General features: G+C 46.3%; 1 protein-coding gene across 1 annotated transcript in view; it reads right to left on the bottom strand.

Moving 5' to 3' along the window:
• Positions 1 to 27,135, bottom strand: part of EXOC4 (exocyst complex component 4) — a 362,178-nt gene that overhangs the window by 57,951 nt on the left and 277,092 nt on the right. Inside the window, exons 12-13 of the mRNA XM_071424195.1 lie at positions 12,426 to 12,562; positions 2,671 to 2,826 (exon numbers count right to left, since the gene is read on the bottom strand). Coding sequence (XP_071280296.1) covers positions 2,671 to 2,826; positions 12,426 to 12,562 — 293 coding nt within the window. The remainder of the gene's footprint in view (positions 1 to 2,670; positions 2,827 to 12,425; positions 12,563 to 27,135) is intronic.

Genomic DNA, 27,135 nt, shown 5'->3' with positions numbered 1-27,135 from the left:
TTTTAATATCTTAGAGGTTAAATGATAATGAAATGAGCTCTCATTCTCTGCTAACCAAGGATTCCACAGGAGCTGCTTCCCTCTGCACTGTCCAGGCAGAAATTATTCCCAATTCATCAGCAGTGCCAAGAGAAAGAAGCAGCAGCAGTGAAGAAATCTGTTGAAATCATGTTCCTTTGTATTAGGAGAAAAGGCTGAGAAAAGGCTGCTTAAATGGGAAGAGGATGACAAAAAATTGGACAAGCAATTAATTTTATTTTGAAGCTTTCAGGAGGGATCTATTCAACCACCACCCACCCATGCTGGAGGAAGTTTCTAAGCCATCAGTTGGCTAAATCTGGCCCAGACCAATTATTATGATTTAAATTAATGCCACAGGAACTGGGGCTTAGCAGATGATGCTCTGTGCAAACAGATACTGAGAAAAGATCTTTGTCCTGAACCTGGGCTGAAAAAAGCCACAGAACAGGAGCTTTTCCCAGGAAATTCAGTGTGGATGACTTAAAGTCCTGCCATTGGAGCTCCTCTGATCCACAAAATACTTCAATGAATGGCCAGGAGGATGGAATGAATGGAATAAAATGCACATTAGGATGAAAATGTTGCTTCTGTCAGCATCACCCATCTGTTTTTGCCTGGCCAGGAATTCCCACTCGGCCAGCAGAGCCCATTGGAGCTTTGCTATCCCAAAATGATGGATCAGGAATCACAGGGAGAGCCAGGAGGGGCTTCCCAGGTGAGGAAATGAAGGATAAATATGAAAGTAGGAGAGGAAATGAAGGATAAATGTGAAAGTAGGTGAGAGCTGAATCCATGAAATTCAACTCAGGGACCGCACAGAGACCTCAAGGGCTCTGCAGGCTCCCCCTGCTCCCCTGGGGATGTTTTAAATCCCTGCCCAAGCTGCAAACCCTTCTGTGACCCCACAAATCCCATCCTCTCCAGGCTGCAGCCTCCCTGTCACGGGGCTTCCAGGCAGGGAAGGAGGAAAATGACAATCTGGGCAAATTGGACTTGTTATTTTCAACAGCTTCTCCTCCTCCTCCTCCACTTTCACAGCCAAGTGCCAATCAAGGAAGTGATGAATAGGGATGGGAATGTGCAGCCTTTGGAATCTCACAGGAGCTGAGCCATTCCCAGCGTGCAGGGAATGGGGAATCTGCTCCTTCCAGGCTTCCACTGGCATGAAAGGTTGGAAAAAACCTGGTTTGGGCACACAGAGTTGTTTCCAAAAGAATTCCTGCTGGGAATGTTGGAATGTTTCATTTGCTTCCCTGAGTTAGTGCCTGGAGTTGGGATGGAGGGGGAACTCCACCAGGTCATGGCTCAAATTAAAGATTCCTTTCACGGATTTTGGGAATTAAAGATTCCTTTGATAGATTTTGGGAATTTCTTCCCAGTACAACCAGCTGGCCCCTCCTTTAGGTCAGAAAATGCTGCTTCCTTCACCACGTGGGTGAGCAGAGCAGCAACCAGCAGGACAAGGATCTGGCTGGATTCAAAACCAATTTCCTTGCCCAATCCCAGGCACTTCCCTGAGCTGAATCCCAAAGAGAGCTCCCAAATGTCTTTGTCAGAACAGCAGAGTGAGCAGAAATTGCACCAGGAAAAGCTTAGCTTGGATCTTGGGAAGATTTCTTCCCCCAAAAGGCTGCCCAGGGCAGGGGTGTAGTCCCCAGCCCTGGAGGGATTTAAAGCCATGTGGATGTGGCACTTGGGGACAGGGTCAGTGGTGGCCTTGGCAGGGCTGGGAATGGCTGGACTGGCTGATCTCCAAAGCCTTTCCCATTTCCCAAATGATTATTCCATGATTCTCCTGTGGACAGGACAGCTGTGAAAATGCTGTGAATCCGTTCCTGTGATTTGCTGCTGCTCTCCTTGAAACCCTTTCCCAACTTCAGGGAAACAGGAAAGCCTTATAAATATGATTGTCTGGCAAAAGATTTTGAGAATATAGAAACTATAAGCGAGATTGAAATGAAAGCAAGCTTTGAGATCTCTCAGTTACTGAACAACTGGGAAACAATGGCATGGCTGGCTGAAGGTGATCCCCTTTTGATGAACAACACCCTCTGCTTGCAGACAGGTCCAAGGGGCAGAGCAGACCCTACAGCTTGGCAGAAGGGGCCCAAAGAGGAGTTTTTAGGGTTTAAAATGTAACACAGTGTGGTAATGTAGTGATTCTTATAGGCTGTATGGAAATGCTGTAGGATTTGTATCTTGTACTGGATTGGTCAGTGAGAATCAGAATATTCAACACAGAAGAAGATTTATGGTATTGGAACGGGAACCTCGCTCTCTTACCCTTTTACTCTCTTACCTTTTTTACTCCCTTATTCTCTCACCCTCTCATCCTCTCTGCCCCTCTCTTCTCTCGGGCCTGCTCTGAGCTGTGCCTGGCAGCTCCAGCAGGGCCCTGCACCCAGGCCCTGTGCAATAAACCCCAAATCCCAAAAGGCCCCTGCACCCAGGCCCTGTGCAATAAACCCCAAATCCCAAAAGGCCCCTGCACCCAGGCCCTGTGCAATAAACCCCAAATCCCAAAAGGCCCCTGCACCCAGGCCCTGTGCAATAAACCCCAAATTCCACCACCTGGCTTCAGAGATCTCTTGTCTCCGTCCATCCTGACCGTGCTACCCTCTGATGCTCTGACATCCCACCATTTTTTACCTTATGAAATCCTCCTCCTCCTCTCTCTTGGGCCTGAGCTGCTTGGGCTGGGCCATGCTGCTCCAGTTGGGCAGGGATTTCAGGAGCCTGCTGATATCATCATCCTTGGCCCAGGAGGCGCTGATCACCAGCTTCTCATCCGACTGCACGATGGTCCTGCAGGGAGACCAGCCACAAACACCTCAGGCAGGAGCAGATCCTGCTTTTAGGGACATTTCATTTAATTCTGTGCCATTCATTTCATTCCATATCACACACATGGGGACTGAGCAAAGGATCAGTCCTGAGTGAGGCAAGGATCCATACACGGAGGGACAGCAACACGGGTGGACAGGGTGGGAAATTCCCTTAAACACACAACTCCTGCTGGACTTTGAGACATCTTCTAAGGGAAAAAAGGGCCATTTTCCTAAATTCTGCAAGCCTGGGAATTCAGTTTGGCACCCAGCTGGAGGAGGTCACCCTGCACTGGTGCCTCCATGGATCATTTCCCTCTGGGATCTCAGTGGAGCTCAGCAGGCTCTGCCCATGGTGGGGTCAGTGCCAGGTGGGACCAGCCCAGGACACCTGGATGGGAGCCACCACCCACAGCCTGGGGACCAGGGCTGAAGCGAGGAAGGGGAATGAAGAGTCCAGGATCTTCTTTCCAAGTCACCCAAAGCATCTCCTGATGGAGATTCCAGCTAAATCCTATGTGGGAAACTGAGTCAGGGACTGCAGCGGGTTCCAATGGGGAAGAATTTCCCTGTTTTGTGTTTTTGGCAGGGTAACTGATCTGAATTCCTGCCTGGGAATTCCAGGAGACAAATGGGATGCTGTATTTGGAGGAGTCAATCCAGGACCTTCAAGATTCTCATTTCCACCCCCATCCATGGGCAGGGACAAAATTCCACCATCCCAGGCTGCTCCAGCCCCAGTGTCCAGCCTGGCCTTGGGCATTGCAGGGATGCAGGGGCAGCCCCAGCTGCTCTGGCAATCCCAGCCCAGCCAGGAATTCCTCATTGCCAAGATCCCATCCCTGGCTGCCCTCTGGCACTGGGAGCCATTCCCTGGGTGCTGTCCCTGCAGGCCTTGGCCCCAGTCCCTCTGCAGCTCTCCTGGAGCCCCTGCAGGCCTTGGAATGTGCTGGAAGCTCTCCCTGGAGCCTTCCCTTCTCCAGGGGAACATTCCCAGCTCTCCCAGGCTGGAATGGACTGGGCCAACAGAGACACCCCCACACCCCCTGACAGAGACCTGGCAGAGCCATTCCAGGCACACTCTCCCAGCTCCAGGCTGGAATTCTGGGGCAGAGATGAGGTGCCAGCAGCATTCAGGTGGTGATCTGGGGAATAAATAGAAATAAAAACAACAACACCCCGAGCATCTGCGTTTTGCAAAGGAAAACAGCAAGAAAGGAGCCAGCTCTGATCCATCCTGAGGAGAACAGCTCATTTCTCATCCCACCCTTTCCCCATCCACCAGGAAAACAAGCTCAGCTCAGGAACCACACAGGATTTGTGAAAATGAATTTGTCACATGCGCTTACAAACAAATTTTCCTTCCCTCTGAGTTTCACGTTCAATCTGTCACACACAAAAGGCTGAGTTTTGTTTCCAGCCACACAAGACCTCAACATTCCTCTTTGGCCTTCTGCTGCTGGGAGGGAGGTGGTGTTTTTCCACTCAGGAGAAAAAAAAAATATTAAAAAAAAGTCCTTTATTTTTCACCCTGGTGAAAACTGAGGGGGGATAAAAGAGCTCCAGCAGCAGCTCTGACATCTGAGATGGAGAAAGGGGGTTTGATGATCTCTGGGCACTGCTGTGCCAAGGCAAGACAACAGTTCCAGGAACACACCAGCCACGGCTTTGTCCTCTGCACATTTAAATGACTGCAGTAATACTCTCCTTCCCTTGGGAGTCTATTTCACACTTGAACAAATCCAACTCTTGGATAAAGAAACTCCTGATACCGAGCTGGTGTTTTATTTTCCTCAGTTTCATCCCATTACTCTCTGTTATTTCCCTCTCAGCTCAGCTCTCTCCAAGTCCACTGTTTGCTCTCTTCAATTATTTCCAGCCTTATCGTGGCCCCTCAGACACCCAGGGCATCTTTGGGAGGGTCCTGATGGAGTTACACAGAGCCACTCTCTGTTTCATGGTCCTTATTATCCTCAAAAATCCCAACTGTTCATGGAGTCAGTGCTGGGAGGATGCTGGGATGCTCTGACAAGCTGCAAACTCAGCTTTTTCCAGGGTCAGAGGTCTCCAAGAGCCTAATGCAGGATTCCTGCTTTCCTCACCTTCTGGTGGTGCCCATGGGTTACACAGAGCCACTCTCTGCTTTATGATCCTTATTATCCTCAAAATCCCAGTTGGTTGTGGAGTCAATGCTGGGGAGGACGTTGGGATGCCCTGACACACTGCAAACTCCGCCTGGGGTCCTCCTTTTCCAGGTCAGAGTTTTCCAAGAGCCTAATCCATGATTCCTGTTTTCCTCACTTATGGATGGTGCCCAGGAGTTACACAGAGCCACTCTCTGTTTCATGATCCTTATTATCCTCAAAATCCCAATTGGTTGTGGAGTCAGTGCTGGGAGGAGATGGGGAGGGTGTTGGGATGCTCTGACAAGCTGCAAACTCAGCCTTTTCCAGGGTCAGAGGTTTCCAAGAGCCTAATCCAGGATTCCTGCTTTCCTCACCTTCTGGTGGTGCCCACGGGTCCATGAAATCCTGGAATGGTTTGGGTGGGAAGGGACCTTAAAGCCCATCCAGATCCAGCCCTGCCATGGACAGGGACACCTCCCACTGTCCCAGAGTGCTCCCAGCCCTGTCCAACTTTGGACATTCCAGGGATCCAGGGGAGCCCTCTCTGGACAAGATCCATGGATCCACTGAAACCAGTGAGCTCCAAAATAATCCATGGAACAACCCCAGCACTGCCTGGATCCCTTGGAATTACATCCCGACTCTTTCCCAGGGTTCCAACACCTCCTGATTTTTACGGGTGTTGGTTTTACCCCAACCACGCCCTCATCAAGAAGATGCTGAAGAGGGTGGAACATCCCCAATCTCTTTTGGACGCCCAGCTTGTCCCAACTCCTTTTCCCCACATTTTCTTCCCAGCTTCTCAGCCTGTGTTCCCGCTCTGTACCTTCAATCCAATTTGCATCCTTGAGTGAATTATCCCAGGACAAGCTCAAAACTCTTCCTTCCACCCCAACTCCCCCAATCCCAAACTGCTCCATGATTTTCCTGCTGCTGCCATAGGGAGCTGACCTGGGCTGGATCCAGGTGCCCACCAAGCTGCTCCATCCTCCCCAGAGGAAAGAATGAAGAAAAATGATGGGAAAACCCCTTTTATTGTGGAGCAGACACCATAAAATATGGAATATCAGTCTGGGACAGCTGTCCTGGATACATCTTTCCCAAAATCTTTCCCATTCCCAGCCTGCTGGTGAGTGAGGGACAGCCTTGATGCCGTGGCCAAAATCCTGGTCTGTGTCACACCTTCCCAGGTACCAACCCTGCACTCTGAGGAATCATTTCTCTTATGGGAAATAATATGGGAATACCCCTGGACACAGCTGGGGGGCCTTGGCTTTCCAGCAGGAAACATCTGGAAGCCACAGGGGCTCACTGGGCTTCTCTGCCTTGTGCCAGGTGGATTTTTGGATGATTTTTCCCTCTTCCCACGGCCAAGGTGATGTTTCCATGCTGAGCTTGTGCTACCAAGGGTTAAAAAGCAGCTGGGCCAGGCACCCACAGCCTGAGGAGACACCTCTGCCCCAAAAAAGGAGTCAAAAAGGCAACTTAAGCCCCAAAAGTTCATGGAAGGAGGGGAAGATGCTACTAAGAAGCAGCAAAAACGAGTGGTAAAGGCATTTCCTGGGGAATCAAAAATTCCTGCTTGGCCGCCCCATTTTGGCTGAATGAGTCTGCTCTTTTTCAGTAAAAAAGGGGCTCAGATTTATTTTGCCTGGCTGGAAGGCAGGAGGGGTTTCTTTTCTTCACCATTTTGAGTGATCCAAGCATGGTTATTTCCCATTTTTTCCCCCCAAATTTAGCTGAGAGAGTTCAGCCAAAGGAGGTCAGTCACCAGAAGCTGCCTCCAGAGAGGGAGCTGAGCACCTCCAGAGGATTTCATCACCTTTTAAACTCTCTGAACCACATTTTGGTGATGCCCATCTCCTTTTAAGACTAAAAAGGCTCATTTGGGTGAGGGATTCCTTTACTCAGAGCCTTCAGAGAGGTTCCAAAATGAACAAGGTGAGGATGAAGATGGGGAAGAAGGGGGTGGACGCACAAGACAGAGCTTGGAGTGGACAACAAAATAAAAACGTGCAACTTCAACGTGGACATGAATAATACTGGAAAATTTATGTAGAAAAACATGGAGAGAGATTAATTTTTGCATTTGAGGCAGCAAATTTTGTTGGAGAAGGGTGTTGACAGAGGATTAAAAAGAAGAGCTCATGTTCAGGTCAGCAACTGTGAACTGGGCAGGTTTCTCCTTTCAGTATGCCCAAAAACCCCACAAAAATGGTTTTATACTCAGGTTTTTAGCACAAAATGGTTCCTAACTCTGGAGTTGAGCTGCTCTCCTGGAAATCTGCTGGAGACGGGGGTTGGACACGACTGGGAAGTGCTGCCAGCACGGCAGGAGGTTTGGGGGCTCCATCTCCCATTTTATTTGCATTTTCAGCCCCAGCTCCTCATCAATTAGTCAGAAATCAAGAGCTGACGTTTGTAAACAGTTTGGGCGGCAAACTGGAATTGGAATTTTGGACAGAAATGCGATTTGCAGGAGGCACCTCACCTACGCTGAGCTTCCAAAATTCGTCAGCAATTAACACACGAGAGCTGCTATTTATAGGAGTGTCCAATCCCATCCAGCCCCCTTGGGTTTGATGTTTTTCTTTTTAAATCCCTGGAAAACACGAGCCAAACGGAGCTCCGACGTGAACAATCTCAGCTGTGCATTTCCCAGTGCTGACGTTCCTTCCTGAGCTGTTCCCGCAGAGAACTCCGGATCAAATCCTGCCTGGAGGAGCCTCCCTTTGGGTGCTTTTCCACCCACATTCGCTCACATTCCCCCTGAAGGAACAAATCCCACAACAACATCTCTCTGCCTTCCCAAATTCTCACTCTTGGCCAATCCCAAGAGCAGCTTTGCTGGGTGAGATCCACTCCCAGCTCCCAGGAGTTAATCCTGATTTTAATGAGCTGTAAATAATCCTGACTCCATCACCTTCTCAGGACTTCTGCTGCTCACAGTGACCCTGAGATGCATTAGAGAGTCTCTCTTCCCAGCCCAGCAGTCAAAGAAGGAGTCAGGATTCTTCTGTTCTCAGTCTCAAGGTTGTTTATTATTTCTAATCTATAAAATTCTTTCTCTGGCCTGCTGAGGTCTGTTCAGCGGGTTGGTCGGTGGCACTCTGCCTGCCCTTGGGGCAGTGTTATCTTTTTATACTAAAAACTACCTGTACAATATTTACCATAACTTCCCAATACCTATCCCCTGTGTTAAGACTGTGAACTTCTACCTTAAACCAATCCAAAAGTGCCACCATCACAGCAGGAGATGGAGGACAAGAAGAAGGAGAAAGGCTGGACACAACCGGATCCCTCCATCTTGCCCCCTGAACCCCCATTCTAAAAACCCCAAAAATCTATTTTTCACCCCGTGACAAACTAATTATTATTCTACTTCGAGTTTGGTCGAAGTCTTTCTAATTTCAGCTTGCAGATCCTCATATAAGGTTGGTAATGTTTTCCATGGGTCGTAATCAAAGGCACAGGGGTGTCTTGGGCTCTGTGCCAGGGTCTCTGAGCCCCCTGGCAGGGGTTTGGGCAATCCAGGACAGCCAGAGGGATGTCCTGAATTCTGCCAACGGCAGGATTTACCCATGCCAAGAGCCCAGGGAAAACCCTGGAGCAGAGGGCAGGGCTGTGTGGAGCCCAGGTCCCTGCAGAGGGCACAACATCCCCGCGGATGGAGGCGGGAAGGCTCCGCTCCCCTGCGTTCCCGGGGATGGATCCGGGTTTCTATTTCAGTCCTCTGCCAGCAGCAAAACCAGAACGTTTCCTGTTTTTTCCCCCCTCTCGCTGCAATCAGGAGATGGCCAAATTAGCGTTGTCCTAATTAGCCCTCAGCAGGTGCCAAAGCCAGGAATGGCAAAGGAAGGAAGGAAGGAGCGTCAAGTTCAAGCCAAACAAATCAAATGCATTGTCTGGGTCCAGGCAGGGAAGTTTTGGGTGAAAAAAGGAGGATTTTGGACAATGGCACACGAGCAGTTCCCAATTTAGGGGGGTGTTCAGGCAAAGTTTAGCCTCTGCTGACTGCTATTGTCAATAATAATAATGATGATGATGAGCCCGTTCGCCGGATGAAGTTTTTCCTGAATAAAATCAGGCAATGGGAAGTAATTTCTTGGTCAGGAAGCACAAGGGCTTTTTCAGGCTCCATAGCCGTGGAGGGGATGATGTAGAGCAGCTATTCCAGCCCACATTCCTGCAGCATCTTGTAGTGGTTTTTAATGGAATTATTTATCCCCACGGGATGAGGCGCGATCCTGGTTTTCCTGTCCAGGAGCGCTGTTTTACAGATGGATAACTGGGGTGTCCTTAGAAGTTATTTATTGATATTCACCCAGGAAATCTCTGATAAAACAAGTATTTGAATGGTTTAACCCAAACACGTCCATGGCCAGTGGGTGCCCCGATCTTCCATGCTTTGGTTGGGGAATGTTAGGGATGGATGATCCCAAAATGCCAGTGGGACAAGGACGGAGGATTTGGTGACTCCCTGTCAGTTTACAGAATTGTCCCAGGAAACTTTCACCAAACCCAGTGTGTGGATTCCTGTGGTTCCTGATTCCTAAGATCACTGAATAATTTAGGTTGGAATAGACCTCTAGGATTGAATCCAACCATTCCCAGCGCTGCCAGGGCCACCCATGTCCCCAAGTGCCACATTCACAGGGCTTTAAATCCCCTCAGGGATGGCGACTCCACACCTGGGCAGCTCCTTCCAATGCCTGACCAACATTTCAGGGAAGAAACTTTTCCTAATTTCCAATCTAAATCTGTCCTGGTGCAATTTATGCCCATTTCTTCTCATCCTGAAATTCCTAAATCGCCATGAGACCTGAATACCCAAATCTCAACAGAACCAATTCAAATAAAGCTGAATTCCTTGCAAACGTTCAAATGAAGAATCTGAATAACTTTACCAGAGAACAAAAGGCACATTCAGCCATTTATTTTTAAAGAGGACACTTTGGACTCTCAGTGGCCAACTTGAGGTCACGTTTAATAATGGAATTATGGAATGGTTTGGGCTGGAAGGGATCTGGAAAATCATCTCATTCCACTCCTGCCATGGGCAGGGACAAAATTCCACCATCCCAGGCTGCTGCAAGTCCTGTCCAACCATTCCTTCCTTGGACATTCCAGGGAGCAGCCCCAGCTGCTCTGGCAATCCCAGCCCAGCCAGGAATTCCTCATTGCCAAGATCCCATCCCTGGCTGCCCTCTGGCACTGGGAGCCATTCCCTGGGTGCTGTCCCTGCAGGCCTTGGCCCCAGTCCCTCTGCAGCTCTCCTGGAGCCCCTTCAGGCCCGGGAAGGTCTCATCCTGCCTGCCTAAGGGAAGAACTGGAGTAATTTCTAAGCACTACCACTACTGCTATCCACATCTCAAGACCCTAAACCCCTCTGTGCTGTGGATAAATCCACTGGGAAACCACAACTCCTCATAATTCCACTGACCATCATTACAGCTTTTTTATCCCCAGAAGGGGAACAGCCTCGACCATTCCAGCAGAGACAATTGAAGAAGCAACTCCTGACCACTGCTGCCAGAACAGCTGTCCAAGGCTGGAAATGGGGCTGTGTGTTCTGTCCCCATCTGTGGAGCAGGTATCTCTGTTCATGGGGCAGTTTTTTCTTTATCTCTCCCACAGCCAATCCTCCCTCCAGGAGATCTCTGCTGTCCATGGCCACTGAGTGTCCCTGCAGGGCTGATCCAATCCCATCATCCCATGGGGAGATGCTCCGCCCAGGGGAGGAGCCAAGCATTCCTACCTGGATCCAATCTGAGCCTGGGCACAGCACAGCAGCCTTTGCCCAGGGCATTGCCAGAGGAGCAGCTTCTGCTGCCCTGCATGGCCAGAGGGAGCCCAGCCCCATCTCCAGCAGCCCTGGAGCTGCAGAGGAAAACTCCCCCCTTGTGCAGGATCCCTGCTCCAGCAGAGCCACAGCTGGCACTGCAGGAGGGCTGAGCCCCCATGGGATGGGGCTGGGCCACCCCCTGACACACAGGGGACAGCTCCTGCTCTCACTCTGACAGTGGCTTGGTTTCTTCATTTGTACTGTTGCATTTGTATTTTTAGTTTTCCTCGTAAATAACTCTTATTCCTACTCCCATATCTTTGCCTGAGAGCCCCTTAATTTCAAAATGATAATAATTCAGAGGGAGGGGGTTTGCATTTTCCATTTCAGGGGAGGCTCCTGCCTCCCTGAGCAGACACCTGGCTTTCCAAACCAAGACAACAGCCAAGCCCAAAGAGCAGGAGAGGAATGGTGGATTTGTCTTTAGAAACAAGTTCTGGGTCTGCTGGTGGATAAAACCAGCACTGGGAGATAAAAAAAAACAATGGGAAGGATTCCACTGAATGATGAATGAAAAAAGGTATTTGCTTTTACAAATAAACCTTAGGTTTGCTGATATATGAAATTAGACATTGAAAGATGAAAGAAGCAATGGGGAAGAAAAACCTATAAATTCCATAAGAATTAAAAATTAAAAGGGAGGGTTGTACATTAGAGGGAAATCTCTGCTATCAGGTGTTTTGGGAAGTCTGAACCTCTCAAGTACCTCAGAAACAGGGAAAAAGAGAAGAGAAAAGCAGCTGGGAAATCGGAATAAAAGGGAGGCTGCGTCCTCCAAAAATTTGAGATCCCAGGGGAATGCCCCACGGCCTCTCCCTTTATTAGATAATAATATAATATATTTGTTGTCATCTTATTGCAAAAGTTCCATACCTTGATGATTTCTCACAGGCATCTCCTCACAGCACAGCCAACAAACTCCAACTCTCTCCTCCCCCAGCTGACCCACTCTTTTATAGCTCTCATCATCATTGGACACAGCTGTGGCCTGTTAAGGGCAGGCCTGTTCCTAATCTTTGGTGATCAGTACAGCTGCAACTCCTCAGGTGTGAGAGGAGTTCTGCATTATTTTTTTCCATTCTATCCCTCCACAAATATTTATAGAAGAATTTATATATTTATATTTATATAATATACATTTATATAAATAAATATATCTTTTATATATTACCTATATATTATATATAATATAATATATAAACATGTATTTATATATTATTTATATGTTATATATAAATATACTGTATTTTATATAAATATATATTTATTCCAATTTTTATATATTTATATAATTAAATTGATATAATTTATATTTATAATATAATACTACTATATTATAAATTGATTATTTATATTTATATTTATATTTATATTTTTATAGTATTTATATTATTTATAGTATTTATATTTATATTATTTATAGTATTTATAGTATTTATATTATTTATATTTATATTGTTTATATTATTTATATTTTTATATTTATATTTATATAATATTACATTTATTCGAGTAGGAAAAAGACTCCTCTGTCTCCTTTTTGGACACAAACCTCTGATGTTTGAGCATTAGTTTTGCTGTCAGCAGCAATCCCTCCCTGGGCTGTACCTGTAGGCCAGGGTGCAGGTGTCCTTGTACTCCTGCAGCTTCACACACACCATGTGGAGGAACTGGTCCGAGTAGGCGCTCAGGTCGTGCATCAGCTCCATCAGGTCCTGCACCGTCTTCTCCACGATCACCGTGCTCTGGGGAGGGGACAAAAGCCCAGCTGTGAGCAGCACATTGGAGAACCTTTACCTCAGCCCCCTCCTGCTTGGCTAATTGTTGTCACAAAGGCGCAGCTTTGCTAATTGCTGTCACAAACGTGCAGCTGATGCTCTGCCAGTGGCTCCTGCCAGGCTGAACGAATGAGGGACAGGAAATGGGTGGAAAGTGGTTTAAGAGTTATCAACTCTGGAAATTGGGGTTTCTGAGAAGCTTCTTGAAGTTCACTGTCGAGGATTTTTTGCAGGTTGAGGAGTTTTTGCAAGACAGTGGCCACATTCAGCTGATGCACAATCCAGCCTGCTGGCACTAATGGACAATGCTCACAAACAATGGATAATGGATATATTCAGAAATGGGGTCAGTATATTCTTGAGAAAGATACAAGAAGAGTCATCTGGACTCAGCAAGTTTGTCAGCAATCTTGAGAAACTGAGAAAAAAGAGAAGCAATGGGTGAGCCAGACGACCACAGCAAGACGTGTGAAAAATTAGAAAATCCAATCAGCATTTTATTTTAGACGTGTGAACAGCTAGGATTAACCAATCATGTATTAGCTAGAGATGCATAAACAGTAGAAATTTATTATAAATAGAGCCCTTTTGGGGATAATAAATTTGGCTTCACTTGATCACATTGATCATGGCGTGATGTCCCATTCCTGATCCTCCGCACCCCGCAGTTCACCAGGTGAGCTTTTCTTTATTAGCTGCAGCCTCAAAAGGCACAAATGTGATTTTTAGAGGTACACACAGCACAAAGTGCTGCTCCAGATCCTACAGACCCTGGAATTACTGAGGTTGGAAGAGACCTCCCAGACCTCCAGCCCAGCCTTTGATCAATGCCCACCTTGCCACCCTAAACAGAGCCCAGAGTGACACTAAAACCCCTGAGGACCAGGTTTGGTTTCCTCCAGCCTGCAGGAGGGACCATATATCCAACAATGTCCAAGATTTCAACAGCTCCGTATGAATTCTGGGATTTCTGAGGTGCCTTGGCACACTTTGTATTTATTCTGCCCACTGTGTTTGATTTTGTTGCTGCAAACAAGACAGAGGGGAGGTCATGGAAGTCCCAGGTTGATATAAATTGAATTATTAATGGTCTCAGTAGAGTGAAGGGTTATTCCTGAACTGCAGCAAAGGAAGATACTGAAGCGTTTGGGAACCCTGGCTGATTTGAGAAATCCTGGACTCAAATTACATGGGAGGACCCCAGGGATTTGGAAAGAGCCCCCCTTCCTCTGTGTTCATCAGGACTGAGGAGAAGTTGGTGACTCACAGGACAACCCCATCAACCCCCATGTGGGTGTGATGGCTGTGCCACAGCCCCACCAGCTCAAATTCCACCTCTGTGCTGAATTCCTGATTAAAGGACAGGAATTGATCCTGCTCTGCTCCCTGTCCCTGACTTGGTTAAAAAGCACCTTCCAACCTCATCCTCTTTGGGAACTCTCCCAAATCCTTGGGATGGGGGTTCCCTGAGGCCTCAGGCACTGCCTGTGCTGTTCCTGGGATGTTCTTGGCTCCCAACTGCACCTGGAGAAAAAAGCTCATCCCATTCCACCCCATCCATGGGCAGGGCCACCTCCCAGTGTCCCAGGCTGCTCCAGCCCCAGTGTCCAGCCTGGCCTTGGACATTGCAGGGATGCAGGGGCAGCCCCAGCTGCTCTGGCAATCCCAGCCCAGCCAGGAATTCCTCATTGCCAAGATCCCATCCCTGGCTGCCCTCTGGCACTGGGAGCCATTCCCTGGGTGCTGTCCCTGCAGGCCTTGGCCCCAGCCCCTCTGCAGCTCTCCTGGAGCCCCTGCAGGCCTGCAATGTGCTGGAAGCTCTCCCTGGAGCCTTCCCTTCTCCAGGGGAACATTCCCAGCCCTGGAGCAGCTCCATGGGTTCCTCTGGATTTGCTCCAGGTGCTGCTGCTGTGTCTCCAGGGCTGGGGCAGCTCTGCAGGTGGGGTCTCACCTGAGCAGAGCCTGATGGGGTTTGAGATTAAAGCCAAGCCCAGGATGGGCTGAGCAATGTGCTGAGGGATTAAAGTCACCATTGGTCCCTCAGGAATAAAAAAGAGAAGAAAATCCTCCCTAGCTCAGGTAGGAACACAGAAGACAAAAGCAATTCCTTTCCTTCTTGTGTGGATAATCAGATTTTTCCTTTTCCACAAGGATTTCAGTGGTGGAAGGAGGGTGGGGTTTCCAGCAGATCCATGATATCAACTGATCTCCTGCAGCTTCCCAGCAGCAGGATCTGTCCTGCCAGGAATCCTCCTGGGCTGGACACAAAACCACCCCAGGAGGAACCAAACCTGCCCTCGATCCAGCTCATTTCAATTTCTTTTCCTAAGATTTGGAAAAAAACCCAATAACAAAACCCCACGAGTGGATGCTAACACAGAAAATCTTGTGGTTTTTATGGAGTTTTTTTTCCACTTATTTTCCTCCACAACATTAAAATTCCAGCAAAGCTCCTGCCAGTGTGTGGATTTTAGAATAAACCCTACTGATTTAAAGGGAACACAAAGCTACTTGAATGATTAAAAAAAAAAATAAAGAAATAAAAAGGAGAAGAAAGGGAATTACCATATGAAAGAAGCCACTGCCAGATACGTAATGGCCATTTATTTCCCTGAGACATCTTAACCTCTCCCAGAGCCCTGCTGCCACCTCTGCAGGTGTCCCTGGGGACACCCTGTCTCAGGAGGCACTGGGGACAGCTGGATTCGTTAGCTGGGCCAGCCCTGGAGCTTCTGAACGTCCCCAGAATGAAAGGCAGCTCACACATGATCCCAGAGCCACCACCCCGGCGCCTCTGCCCCATCTGGATTCGTTAACAGCAAATGGATGCGATCAAAGCTTAATTTATGGCCGGGCGCTTCAATGGAGCCTTTAAAAATAAAAACCCCCGCACTAACAAGGGAACTCATCCCGGGAACAATATCCAGCCCCTCACACCTGAATCCCAACACCACCCAGGGGATGCTTCATTACTCCTCCAGCAAGCTTTTCAAAGGGGCTGAGGGCTGCTAAAAATAAAAGGAAATTCCTCCTGATGCCCTCCTGTCCCTCAGCTGTGGCGGGGATGAGGATAAAACAAGAGAGCACCGCTGGTTATTGACACTGTGAGGTTTGTCTGTAGGGGTTTGCAAACATTTGCCATTATCCCTTGATTTGCTCCTTGTTCCCAGCTGGGCTGGAGCTCCAGGTGATGGAAAGCAGCTCCAGGGCAGGCAGAATTCCTGCTCTGGCTGCGGGGTGGCACACACAGCAAGCAGATATTATTCCAGCAATGTATGGAATTTACGTATTCCATATATAATGGAAAATAGAATATGGAATATATAATATGGATATAATAATATATATTCATATATATATATAGAATCTCAATATGTACATATTCATATATATAAAAATACCAATATATTGTAATATATATATATAATATATGTAATCCCTATATAGATATAAAATCCCTATATATATTAAAATTATATTCATATATATATATATAAAATCCCAATACATTGGAATATATAATATATATAATCCCTATATATATATATATATATAAAAAATATATTCATATATATATAAAAACTCAATACATTGGAATATATATAATATATAAAATCCCAATATATGTATATATTAAAAATATATTCATATATATATATAATCCCAATACAGTGGAATATGTAATATATATAATCCCTATATATATATATATAAATAAATATATTCATATATATATAAAATCCCAATACAATGGAATATATATATAATATATAAAATACCAGTATATATATAATCCCAATATATTTATATATATATTCACATATATTAAAAATCCCAATATATTGGAATATATATATAATATATAATCCCTATATATATAATCCAAATATATTCATATATATATATAATCCAAATATATTCATATATATATATAAATATTTTCATATATATATGAAAAAATATATTTTCACATATATATGAATATATAAATTCCATATATATTCTGGAGATATTATTCCAGCAATTTCTTTTGGGATTTCAGTATTCCAGCCACTCCTTTGGGATTTCAGTATTCCAGCCATTCCTTTGGGGTTATTGCCCTGTGGAACCCCAGTGAAGAGGGTGAAAAATGACTGGAGAAACAGAGCACTGGAGGTAAAATGATGCAGCTGGGGGTTTATTTTTAAGGGTTCCTTAAAAACACAGTTCCAGGACAATAAAGGTGATTTTTCAACACGCAGAAATTCAAAGCCAGAGCTCAAACCTCCAAAACTTTCAGCTTTGCATAGAATCAGAGAACAATTTGGGTTGGAAGAGGCCCTAAAGTCCATCCAGCACCACCCCTGCCATGGGCAGGGACACCTCCCACTGTCCCAGGTTATTCCAACCTGGCTTGGACTTTTCCAGGGATGGGAACTGCATAATTTTATCATAATTTTATTTTCTAGCTCGCAGGTGAGGAGCACTTGGATTAGAGGAACAATCTTCCCCCTTGATTTATTTTAATTTTTTTTTTTTTTTTGCAGAAATCCCAGCTTTTCCCATGCCTTGGGAGGGAGAACCTCCATTCCCTGGCTGCATTTCCTTGGGGGAAGCAGACAAAAGATGGGAATATCTTGCTCAGAAATGTCTTTACCACAACACAGCAGATGGAGGAGGAGACCTTGGCACTGGAAAAGTTGTCCATTTTTCCTTGATTATTGCCCATCACAAAATATCTCCTCGAGATGCCTTGGCAGAGGAAGGCACCAGATGAGGGCTGCCTTAAAGGAGAAGAATTCATAAAGCCTGATCTCATTTTTAAGCTGGAGTTTAGCTGATCCCTCACGATTTTTAAGCACCAAGCAGAGCCCAGGAGAAAGTTAAAGCAGGACAGGAGAAAGTTTTCAAAGCTGAGCCACAGCTCTGGATTTGGGACCATCCCCAAAGGACAAAACTTGAATTCCTTAAATTTAAATATCTGCCCAGGTATTTAATAAATAAATATCTAATAGATATCAAGTGCTAATAAATATCAAGTGCTAATAAATATCAAGTGCTGTCAGTGCCTTGGAGGGCAGTGGGAAAGGGAGATAAAAACTGGGGCTTTTTTGCCTAAATTTCTCCCAAAAATGGAAGAACTCTGACTAAATGAGCAGAGTCAGAGATGGGAATTACTGAAACCTGAAAAGCAGGAGCTAGGGAGCCGGTTTGGCTGGAATTTTGGGATAAATGAGCAGTTTGATGCTCTTTGGGGGTTCTAAAAGAGGCAACACCAGCCATGGGAGTGGGAATGGGGAGAGTTGGATCCATCAGGGAGCCAGCCTGGAGCCCTATTCCAGCACCAACACTCAAATAAAAGATTAAACAATAAAATAGAGGAGCAAAACCAACTAAATTCATATTTTTTAGCTAACAGAGGGAAGAGGAGAATCTAAATCCCCTCTTCCACGGATCAGTAGTTATCCCACATGGATAACACCATTTTCCCACTTTTCTTTCTGGCATATCCAGGTTTTACAAAGAGCTGGAATTGTTAGAAGGCATCAATTCCATTCAAACCCGTGTTTAGCAGCAAAATCTCTTCTTCCAGTCTCCAATCTAACAGGCTGCTTTCCTCTCCCAGCCTTTTTCCAGGAAAATCCATTATTCCAGTATCAGTTTTTTGCCCATTACTGTGGTTATACTACACCCTACCACAACTTTGCTTCCCCTCTTAACTCCAAGGGATTTTTTCTTTTTTTTCAATGCAGGTGATGTTTTAATTTTTAGGGGATTTATCCTGAGAGGTGCTGAGTGAATTCACCCCATGGGTGTGAGCCCAGGATCTGCTGGAATTCTCTCCCTGCTTTAAATGTGATGTTGCAGGAGCCAAATGAGTGCACAAACAAGGTCTTGGCTAAATCTTATTTACCTGGCACTGTGTGATCCAGGAAAGCTTTGCTCCACTGAACTGGAATATTGATGGAGAGCAAAATGTACATTTGTTTTATTTAAAAAAAAAAAGAAAAAAGAACATGAACCATAAAATCTGCTCATTGCTGTGGCCATGCAGAAGAGTCTCCCTCCTTTAAACACTCTATTCAATATTCAAAGTTAACAATTTCTGGGGCCAGCCCTGCACAAACCCAGTAAATGCAGAATAAATCAGACCCAGTTAAAGCACAGAGAGGGGAGGCTGCCACGAGGGTGGAGAAGCCACTGGGTGAAGTTTGCTGGCAGATCTGGTGAATTTATTCTGATTTTGAACTCAAATTCCCCAGCAATTCCACTTTGAAATCAAAATTCCATTTTGAACTCAAATTCCGCGCCCAAGCTTTGCTGAAAAACCCCAGTGCAACAAAAAGCCCTACCCCAGGAGCTCTGACCCTGGAATATCTCAAAGTGGTGGCATTTTATTCTCCAGCACCAGCAAAGTCCATCTGTCCACCCAAACCACATCAGAACTGCTCAAATCTCCTGAATTCCCCGCAAAATGGGAATTCTTAGCCAGCACCCAGGAGCTTCCCAGCATCCCAGAAAGGGGCTGGGATTCAGTGGGATCAAGAGTGAGGTTGGAAAAGACTTCTCAGGTCACTGAGTCCAACCACCAGCCATGGCCACCACCAAACCATGTCCCAGGTGCCACCTCCACGTGGTTTTTGAACCCTTCCAGGGATGGGGACTCCATCACTTCCCTGGGCAGCTGTGCCAGGGCTGCACAATCCAAGAATTCCCTGCCAAGGTGGTCTCAATACCTCCAAAAATCCCAGCTGGACTGGAAGCATCCATGTGAGGAGGTGCCTTTCCATAACCTCCAAACCAACGAATCCCTGATCCCAAGCTGGCTCCTAACCCAGCTTTGCTACAAACTTAAAAAGCAGGGAATAGGAAAATTGTCACTTGGACAAGGATTTTCAAAATTCATTTATTCCCATTTCATGTGCAGTGCAAGGAGCGGGGAAGGGAAAATTTGGTTGGACACAGGGGGAATTTTGTGACAGCCCCAACTTCCAGCCCTGACACCATTCCCTGACTTGAGACACCAAAATCCTCCTGGAATGATCCAGCAGCCCCAGCACAATCAGGAATATCAGTGCCTTGGCAGGGAGATGGAGGGGATAATTTAATTGGCCTTTTGTATCTCTCCCTTCTCTGGTCCCGCTGAGTTCTGGAGCTATTATTAAAGGCATTTTTTAAGGTATTTTAATTTACTCCTCCAAATGGATTCCCATCCATTCACTCCCACCAAGTGAATGTTGTCAGGGACATTAGTGAGGTGATAAAATAGCTGCAGTTTCCTGCTGCTTTTAATGTGTTCCATCCAGCAGAAAAGTCATTAGCTCTTAGCCTTTAATACACCCTCCGCACTGCTGCAGAACTGTTTATCACTTACAAGTGCCAGCACGGGCCAGGCTCCCCCTTTATTAATCAATATACATTTGTGCAGGGAAAAGGGACTCACAGCCAGTGATTCCCAGCCTGGTTTGTGCTGTAGGAGCTGAAAAAAAAAACAACAAACCCATCCCTGACATTTTCACCCCCCATCCCTGAATATTCCTAGGAGTGGTTTGTACTTCTTTACACAGCTCCCCCAATTACAGGTGAGCTGGTGGCAAGGTGACAAATTTCTTTCACCGGTGGTGAGTGGCAGCTTTCCCTCTCCTTTGTCATGCCTGCTCTAGAACATCATTAGCAGCTGCAGCAGGGCACAAATGGGACGTGGAGCAGGGAATTAATGATGCTGGGGAGCAGAGCCCTTCGTTTGGGAGCTCGTTTTTAATAAATGTTTTCATGCAGCCAGCCCAGTTTGGAGAATAAAACCCCTCGGTGTTATTTTTATGTGCTCTGATATCTATTTTTTTTTTTCTCACAGTCTCAAAATGCCAATATTTAAAATATATTTATCTATTAAAAATGTCCTGCCGGAGATGGTGAATATGAATGTTAAGCGATGCTTCTGGGAAGACACAGTGACCACAGCAAAAGGTGGATGATGAAAAACCAAAAGAAATTGGGAAAAAAAAACAATTGAGAAAGGTTTAGCAGGGCTGAGCTCCCAAAAGAAAATATTGTTGTGCCCCTGGATTGGTGCTGTCCAGTGCAAAGGCTGTAATTATGATCTAAATGAAACAAAATTAATCAAAGTGCAAGAGATCACTGGAAAACAAAGGGTGACATCCAGGAGTGAGGGGTAAAGGCTTAAGAGGGACTCTGAGCTCAGCCAGGCTGAGCTCCTGGGCTCACAAAGATGTCATTTCACTGAAATTAGAAGCCAATGTGTCAGATTTTGGCATAAGTGTCCAAAAGTCTCATTTGTAGGGGTGAGAGAACACAGAGTGACCAGGCCAATGTCACCAGCAGTGACATTTTGCCATAGGGGGATCCCAAAACACACTCAAACCTCACCTTTCAGCACCAAAATTCACCTTCATGCACCAAAATCCACATTTCTGTCTCATCCTTCGTTAACCCAACTGTAATTAATGAAGAATTCTTCGTTCACCAAAGCAATCCCTGGCAAACATGGGGAGAGAGCAGAGGCCTTGCTATGGATTCATCCCTCTGAGGCACCCCAAAAGGATTTTCAAGCCCATAACTGGCAGTTAAATTCACAATTTTAACTTCTGTGCATTGGTTTTATCCAGGACTAAGGCTGGTCCTAAATTTGAAGGAGAAAAATATTTCCAAAGGGGAATTTCCACCCCAATTTCCATACAAGAGGCCAGAGGGTGACAATTTGGTTCTTCAGGTGTTTCTCAACAGAATGGGCAAAATTTTCCACATTTCCAGTGGGAAATTTCCATTTCCATTAGGAAATCCCAGTGCTGGAATACAATTTATACATAAAATCACTGGAAAGAGAGGAACTGGTTAGGAAAAGGACAGAAAGGTGAAATTTTATCTTCTGTGCATTGATTTTATTCAGGGCTAAGGCTGGTCCTAAATTTGAAGGAGAAAAATATTTCCAAAGGGGAATTTCCACCCCAATTTCCATACAAGAGGCCAGAGGTGGCCAGAGGGTGACAATTTGGTTCTTCAGGGGCTTCTCAACAGAATGGGCAAAATTTTCCACATTTCCAGTAGGAAATCCCAGTGCTGGAATGCAATTTATACATAAAATCACTGGAAAGAGAGGAACTGGTTAGGAAAAGGACAGAAAGGTGAAATTTTCTCTTCTGTGCATTGATTTTATTCAGGGCTAAGGCTGGTCTTAAATTTGAGGGAGAAAAATATTTCCAAAGGGGAATTTCCACCCCAATTTCCAGACAAAAGGCCAGAGGGTGACAATTTGATTCTTCAGGTATTTCTCAACAGAATGGGCAAAATTTTCCACATTTCCATTAGAACATCCCAGTGCTGGAATGCAAGTTATACATAAAAAGAGAGGAATTCATTAGGAAAAGGACAGGAAGGAGAAAAATTTTTCCCTCAAGTAATTTGTTCAGCAAGACTTGAATTTCAATATTTTAGTGCACAGGAACAACTGAACTCCAAGACAAGCAAGACACTGGAATTCCCAATCCCCACCTCCTGTGATTCCAAAGGATTTCAAACAAATCCAGGGCTGGGATGGAGAAATCCCAAAGCAGCTCAGCAAGGAGGGGCCTCCCAAGCACCTCCAGACACAACCCAAGCAGAGCTGAGGGCTCCTCCCTGCTCCTCCTTCCAGGAATGACTCAAAAAGCAAAACCATTGGAAAGGGGAGGTGATGGACTCAAGGTCTCCACACAAGAACAGAACCCAAATATCCTTAACCCTGAGTTTTAATTTTATGGAACCATTGGCATTATGCAGAGTTTTTTTTTTCCCAAAGCTGGAAGCTATGAAAAGAAGCCTCGTGTCCTGCAAAATGAAGCAGATTACAAAAAAAAAAAATCTATAATTTCAATTAGTCTCTTGGGTTACATTTTTTTTGCATCTACAAAAAAAAACCAAAAAACCCAACAAAACCAAAAAAAGCCCAAAAAACCCAAACCAAAAGAAAAAAAAAACCAAAAAACCCAAAACAAAACAAAAACAACAAAAAAACCCCACAAACAAGCCAACAGAAAAACCTCCACCAAAACCCCAAAAAAACAAAACAGCAAAAACCAAATCAATTTTGCATTTTTTGGATTGTGGCATGAGCTAGGGTCAAATTGACCAATTTAAGGGTGATTCAGGGGGGGTCTTTGCACATCCCAAAAGGGAAAACCCAGCCAGAATCCTGCCCCCAAAAAGCACAGACAGGAGAAAACTCAGGGCAGCTGCATGTGCTGGTATCTCTGGTGATTTATTCAATAAATTCAGCCTTGTGCTCACACATCAAAGCCCGAGGAGATCACAGCTCTGTCGCTGATGCCTCCAAAGATTTATTTGGGAATTCCTCGCGTGTGGAGGCAGCTCCCAGGATCCGGCAGCTCGTGTTAACATGGAACTCATCAAACCTCAGTGTCCACCCCAGACCCCTGGAGATGTGGGAATGACAGACTCAGAGCTGGGGAGATGGGAGAACAGGCAACACCAGCCTTTGATCCTGCCAGGAGAAGCAGGAATTACAACAGATCCGTGGGCTTGGGAGCAAAATTGGAATATTTTTAACCCTCTGTATTCTCCTCCTGTTGTCTCTTTTTTCCCCAGGCCCCTGCTGGTGACAACAGAAGGGTGGGGCCGTTCCCCAAAGGAAGATGATTCCAAGGAGGAGCCATGCTGTGAGGATGTATCCCAGTTTCTGGAAGCAGGGATGGATTTGGAAAATGCCAGAGGCCTGCAGGGCCCTTTCCCCTTCAGACTGACCTTCTCCAGTAGGAAAGCTGGGCCACACCAGTTTAAACCAGCACAGAAATGGCATCACTTGGACTTGTGATGGAGCTTCCATCCCTGGAGGTGTCCAAGGAAGGCCTGGAGGTGGCACTGAGTGCTGTGGGCTGGGGACAAGGTGGGGATTGGGCACAGGTTGGACCTGATGGTCTTGGAGGGCTTTTCCAGTCACAAGGGATTTTGTGATTTTCTGGGAACCTCATAGATGGGACACAGATACTCCCAAAGCAATCCCTGAATCGTTTGGGTTCCAAGGAACCTTCAAAGTCCACCCAGTGCCACCCCTGCCATGGCAGGGACACCTCCCACTGTCCAGGCTGCTCCAGCCCCAGTGTCCAGCCTGGCCTTGGGCATTGCAGGGATGCAGGGGCAGCCCCAGCTGCTCTGGCAATTCCAGCCCAGCCAGGAATTCCTCATTGCCAAGATCCCATCCCTGGCTGCCCTCTGGCACTGGGAGCCATTCCCTGGGTGCTGTCCCTGCAGGCCTTGGCCCCAGTCCCTCTGCAGCTCTCCTGGAGCCCCTTCAGGCCTGCAATGTGCTGGAAGCTCTCCCTGGAGCCTTCCCTTCTCCAGGGGAACATTCCCAGCTCTCCCAGCCTGACATTGGATCCATCTCCTCTCCAAGACATTCATGGACCCAGGGCCTTCACTTGGAATCTCAGCAAACCATGAAGGGTCTCCCTTCCCTTCTCCTCTCTTTTCTCTCCCCATTTTCCATAAAAATCCCTCGGGATGGATTCTGGGTGTCCCAAATCCCAGAATCCCAGAGCAGTTTGGGTGGGAAGGGACCTCAAATCTCATTCCAGGGACACCTCCCCTATCCCAGGCTGCTCCAGTCCTTCCTTGGACACTGCCAGGGATGCAGGGGCAGCCCCAGCTGCTCTGGCAATCCCAGCCCAGCCAGGAATTCCTCATTGCCAAGATTCCATCCCTGGCTGCCCTCTGGCACTGGGAGCCATTCCCTGGGTGCTGTCCCTGCAGGCCTTGCAATAAAGATAAATCCTGAATCGCCCATCAAGGACACCTTTGCTTCCTTCAGATCCCAACTATTTTTATCACGATTTTCCCAAAGACCTTCCCATTCATCCAAAAAACCAAACCAAAACAACCCAAAAATTATTCAGCTGCACTTCAGGGTTTCCTACACTAAGCACTCAGCATTTCCACTCCCTGACCTGCTGGAAAAAAGTAAAAACAACTGAAGGAACTACTCAGCACTTTAGCAACCACCTGCTCCTAATTCAGGATTTCTGTCATCCAAAAGCCCCATGCGATGGCAAAACCCCACTCCCAAAACCCAGCAAAAGAGCAGCATGGAAAAGAAGTTGTCTTTTCCCACCAAAAAAACACACTTTAGGAGAAAAAGAAAATAAAGGACATCAAACTGGGAAATGAAAAACCTACTGGGTCAGCTCATCGTGGGAGATGTCTGATAACGGCGGTGCTGCCATTGTTCAATCCCCGCCAGCGCCGTAACGAGCAATCCTGCTTGGAAAATGGGCTGGATGGGGCCATGGATTGTCCCTTCCCATGTGGAATTTGTGCATCATTTCCTGACGGAGCCATCTCCCCTTCCCAGCAGCCAGAGCACCTCCGAGAGGCCTCCCAGGCAGTCATGGATGGCGGGGAAGCAGCGCTCTGTTTTATCACCCGTTGTTTTCCCGTTTCTAACGACATTCTGCTGATTGTCCTGTGGATAAATCCATGCAGGCATTCAGAGGGAAGGCCAGGGAGCCAAACCTGGCTGGGATGGAGCCATCCACACAAAACATTCATCTATTAACCAAACAGCAGCGCTTCCAAACCCAGCGGGGCCGCCGCGGAGCCCTGCTGGGAAACGGGAATTAACTCGGAGCGGAGATCGTTTGTCTCTGGGATGTTGTCATGTTTGTTGTCATGTTTGTTGTCATTTTCGTTGTCATATTCACGGATGGATTCCAGGCTTTATTGGGAAGGCAGGTGGCACTCAAGATCGCTTATGGGAGAGCCCTTGGAATGCAAAGAGAGTCCAGGAGAAATGAATCTCCCGGGGATGGAATGGCAGGAATTAATCTCTGATATTGTTGCAATTAACGGCAGCAAATTTCACTCAGTTTCACACAGAAACAGCAAACTGGACTAGCTCAGCTACTACTGGGTTACTGCTCATTTACTAGCAGGATGCTACTCAGTTACTGCTTTTTGTTTTTTACCTGTGTAGAACAAACACTTCCTGTCTTATCCAGAAAAACACACAGCCTGATGGGGAACATGCATCGAGCATGGAAGTGTTGGAGAAATGGGATAATCATCCTATCTGGGGTCTGTACAGTGCAGGAAACAGACAATTTGGGTCCATCACTGGGCAAAAAAAGGGCAATTTTTGGGAAGGAAAGAGGAATTTTGAATATTCAGTGGTTTCTGCAACACGAGGTCAATCTGTGTTTACAGATTTTCCACTTCAGCAGTACGAAGGTGGCTGAGGCCTGTGGCTACATCAACTTCCCAAAAGGAGTTTCTTTGACTCTCTCCAAGTGAAGAGCCAATTAAATACCCTTTAGAGAGTCTATTTTTTTTGGCTAAACTCTTTCACAAGCTCCTGTCCCTCAGCAGAATCACAGCAGTTGCACCCTGTGTGAAAAGGGAGGATTTTCCACCCCGAGTCCCACAAATCCCATCCTCACCTCCGTGTCCCTGGAGCCATTCCCTCACCAACAGGGATTCAGAGCTGAGGATTTAGAGAGAATTCAGAGGAATTCAAAGAGGGTTTTCTGAGATACTACTCAGTTACAGCTTTTTGTTTCATACCTATGTAGAACAAACATTTCCTGTCTTATCCAGAAAAACACATGGCCTGATGGGGAACATGCATCAAACAGGGAAGTGTTGGAGAAATGGGATAATCATCCTATCTGGGGTCTGTACAGTGCAGGAAACAGACAATTTGGGTCCATCACTGGGCAAAAAAAGGGCAATTTTTGGGGAGGAAAGAGGAATTTTAAATATTCAGTGGTTTCTGCAACACGAGGTCAATCTGTGTTTACGGATTTTCCACTTCAGCAGTACGAAGGCGGCTGAGGCCTGTGGCTCCATCAACTTCCCAAAAGGAGTTTCTTTGACTCTCTCCAAGTGAAGAGCCAATTAAATACCCTTTAGAAAGTCTTTTTTTTTTGGCTAAACTCTTTCACAAGCTCCTGTCCCTCAGCAGAATCACAGCAGTTGCACCCTGTGTGAAAAGGGAGGATTTTCCACCTCCGTGTCCCAGGAGCCATTCCCTCACCAACAGGAATTCAGAGCTGAGGATTTAGAGAGAATTCAGAGGAATTCCAAGAGGGTTTTCTGGGAGACCTCAGGGTACAAAAGCGAGGTCAAATGTCCGAGGTGGTGCTGAGCAGCTCGGTTCCCACAAAAGTAAAGCACTGCTGGCTGTGAGATCCTGAGTCCCTCCAAACCATCCTTGCCAGGACCACTCTGGGTGAGAAGAAGTTGGAAATGGCTTGTGATAAACCCATGTCCTCTGAAAAACAGCTCAGCTTTCTGCTAAATCAATATCGACCTCAAAAAAGGTTTTGTTGGTCCAGTACTTAAGAAAAACAATAAAACTGGAATTCCAGAGGAAGACACGAAGTTTTTGATCAAAACAAGTCAAGGGACAGCCCAAATTATTCCCACTGAGTTTTTATTTTCAGGTCCATGATTTGTCCAGCATTTTGAGCTCTAAAACCCCAGCTCCTGCACATTTTGGCAGCTCTTACTCCAGGAAAATGGGGCATGGAATCCCAGAGGGATTTGGGTTAGAA

The sequence above is a fragment of the Agelaius tricolor genome, unplaced genomic scaffold, assembly GCF_023055355.1.
Source record: "Agelaius tricolor isolate 1412-34295 unplaced genomic scaffold, bAgeTri1.0.p SCAF_3, whole genome shotgun sequence".
NCBI classification, from domain to species: domain Eukaryota; kingdom Metazoa; phylum Chordata; class Aves; order Passeriformes; family Icteridae; genus Agelaius; species Agelaius tricolor.
The sequence above is the reverse complement of the archived record's forward strand: the minus strand, read 5'-3'. Positions and strand labels throughout refer to the sequence as shown.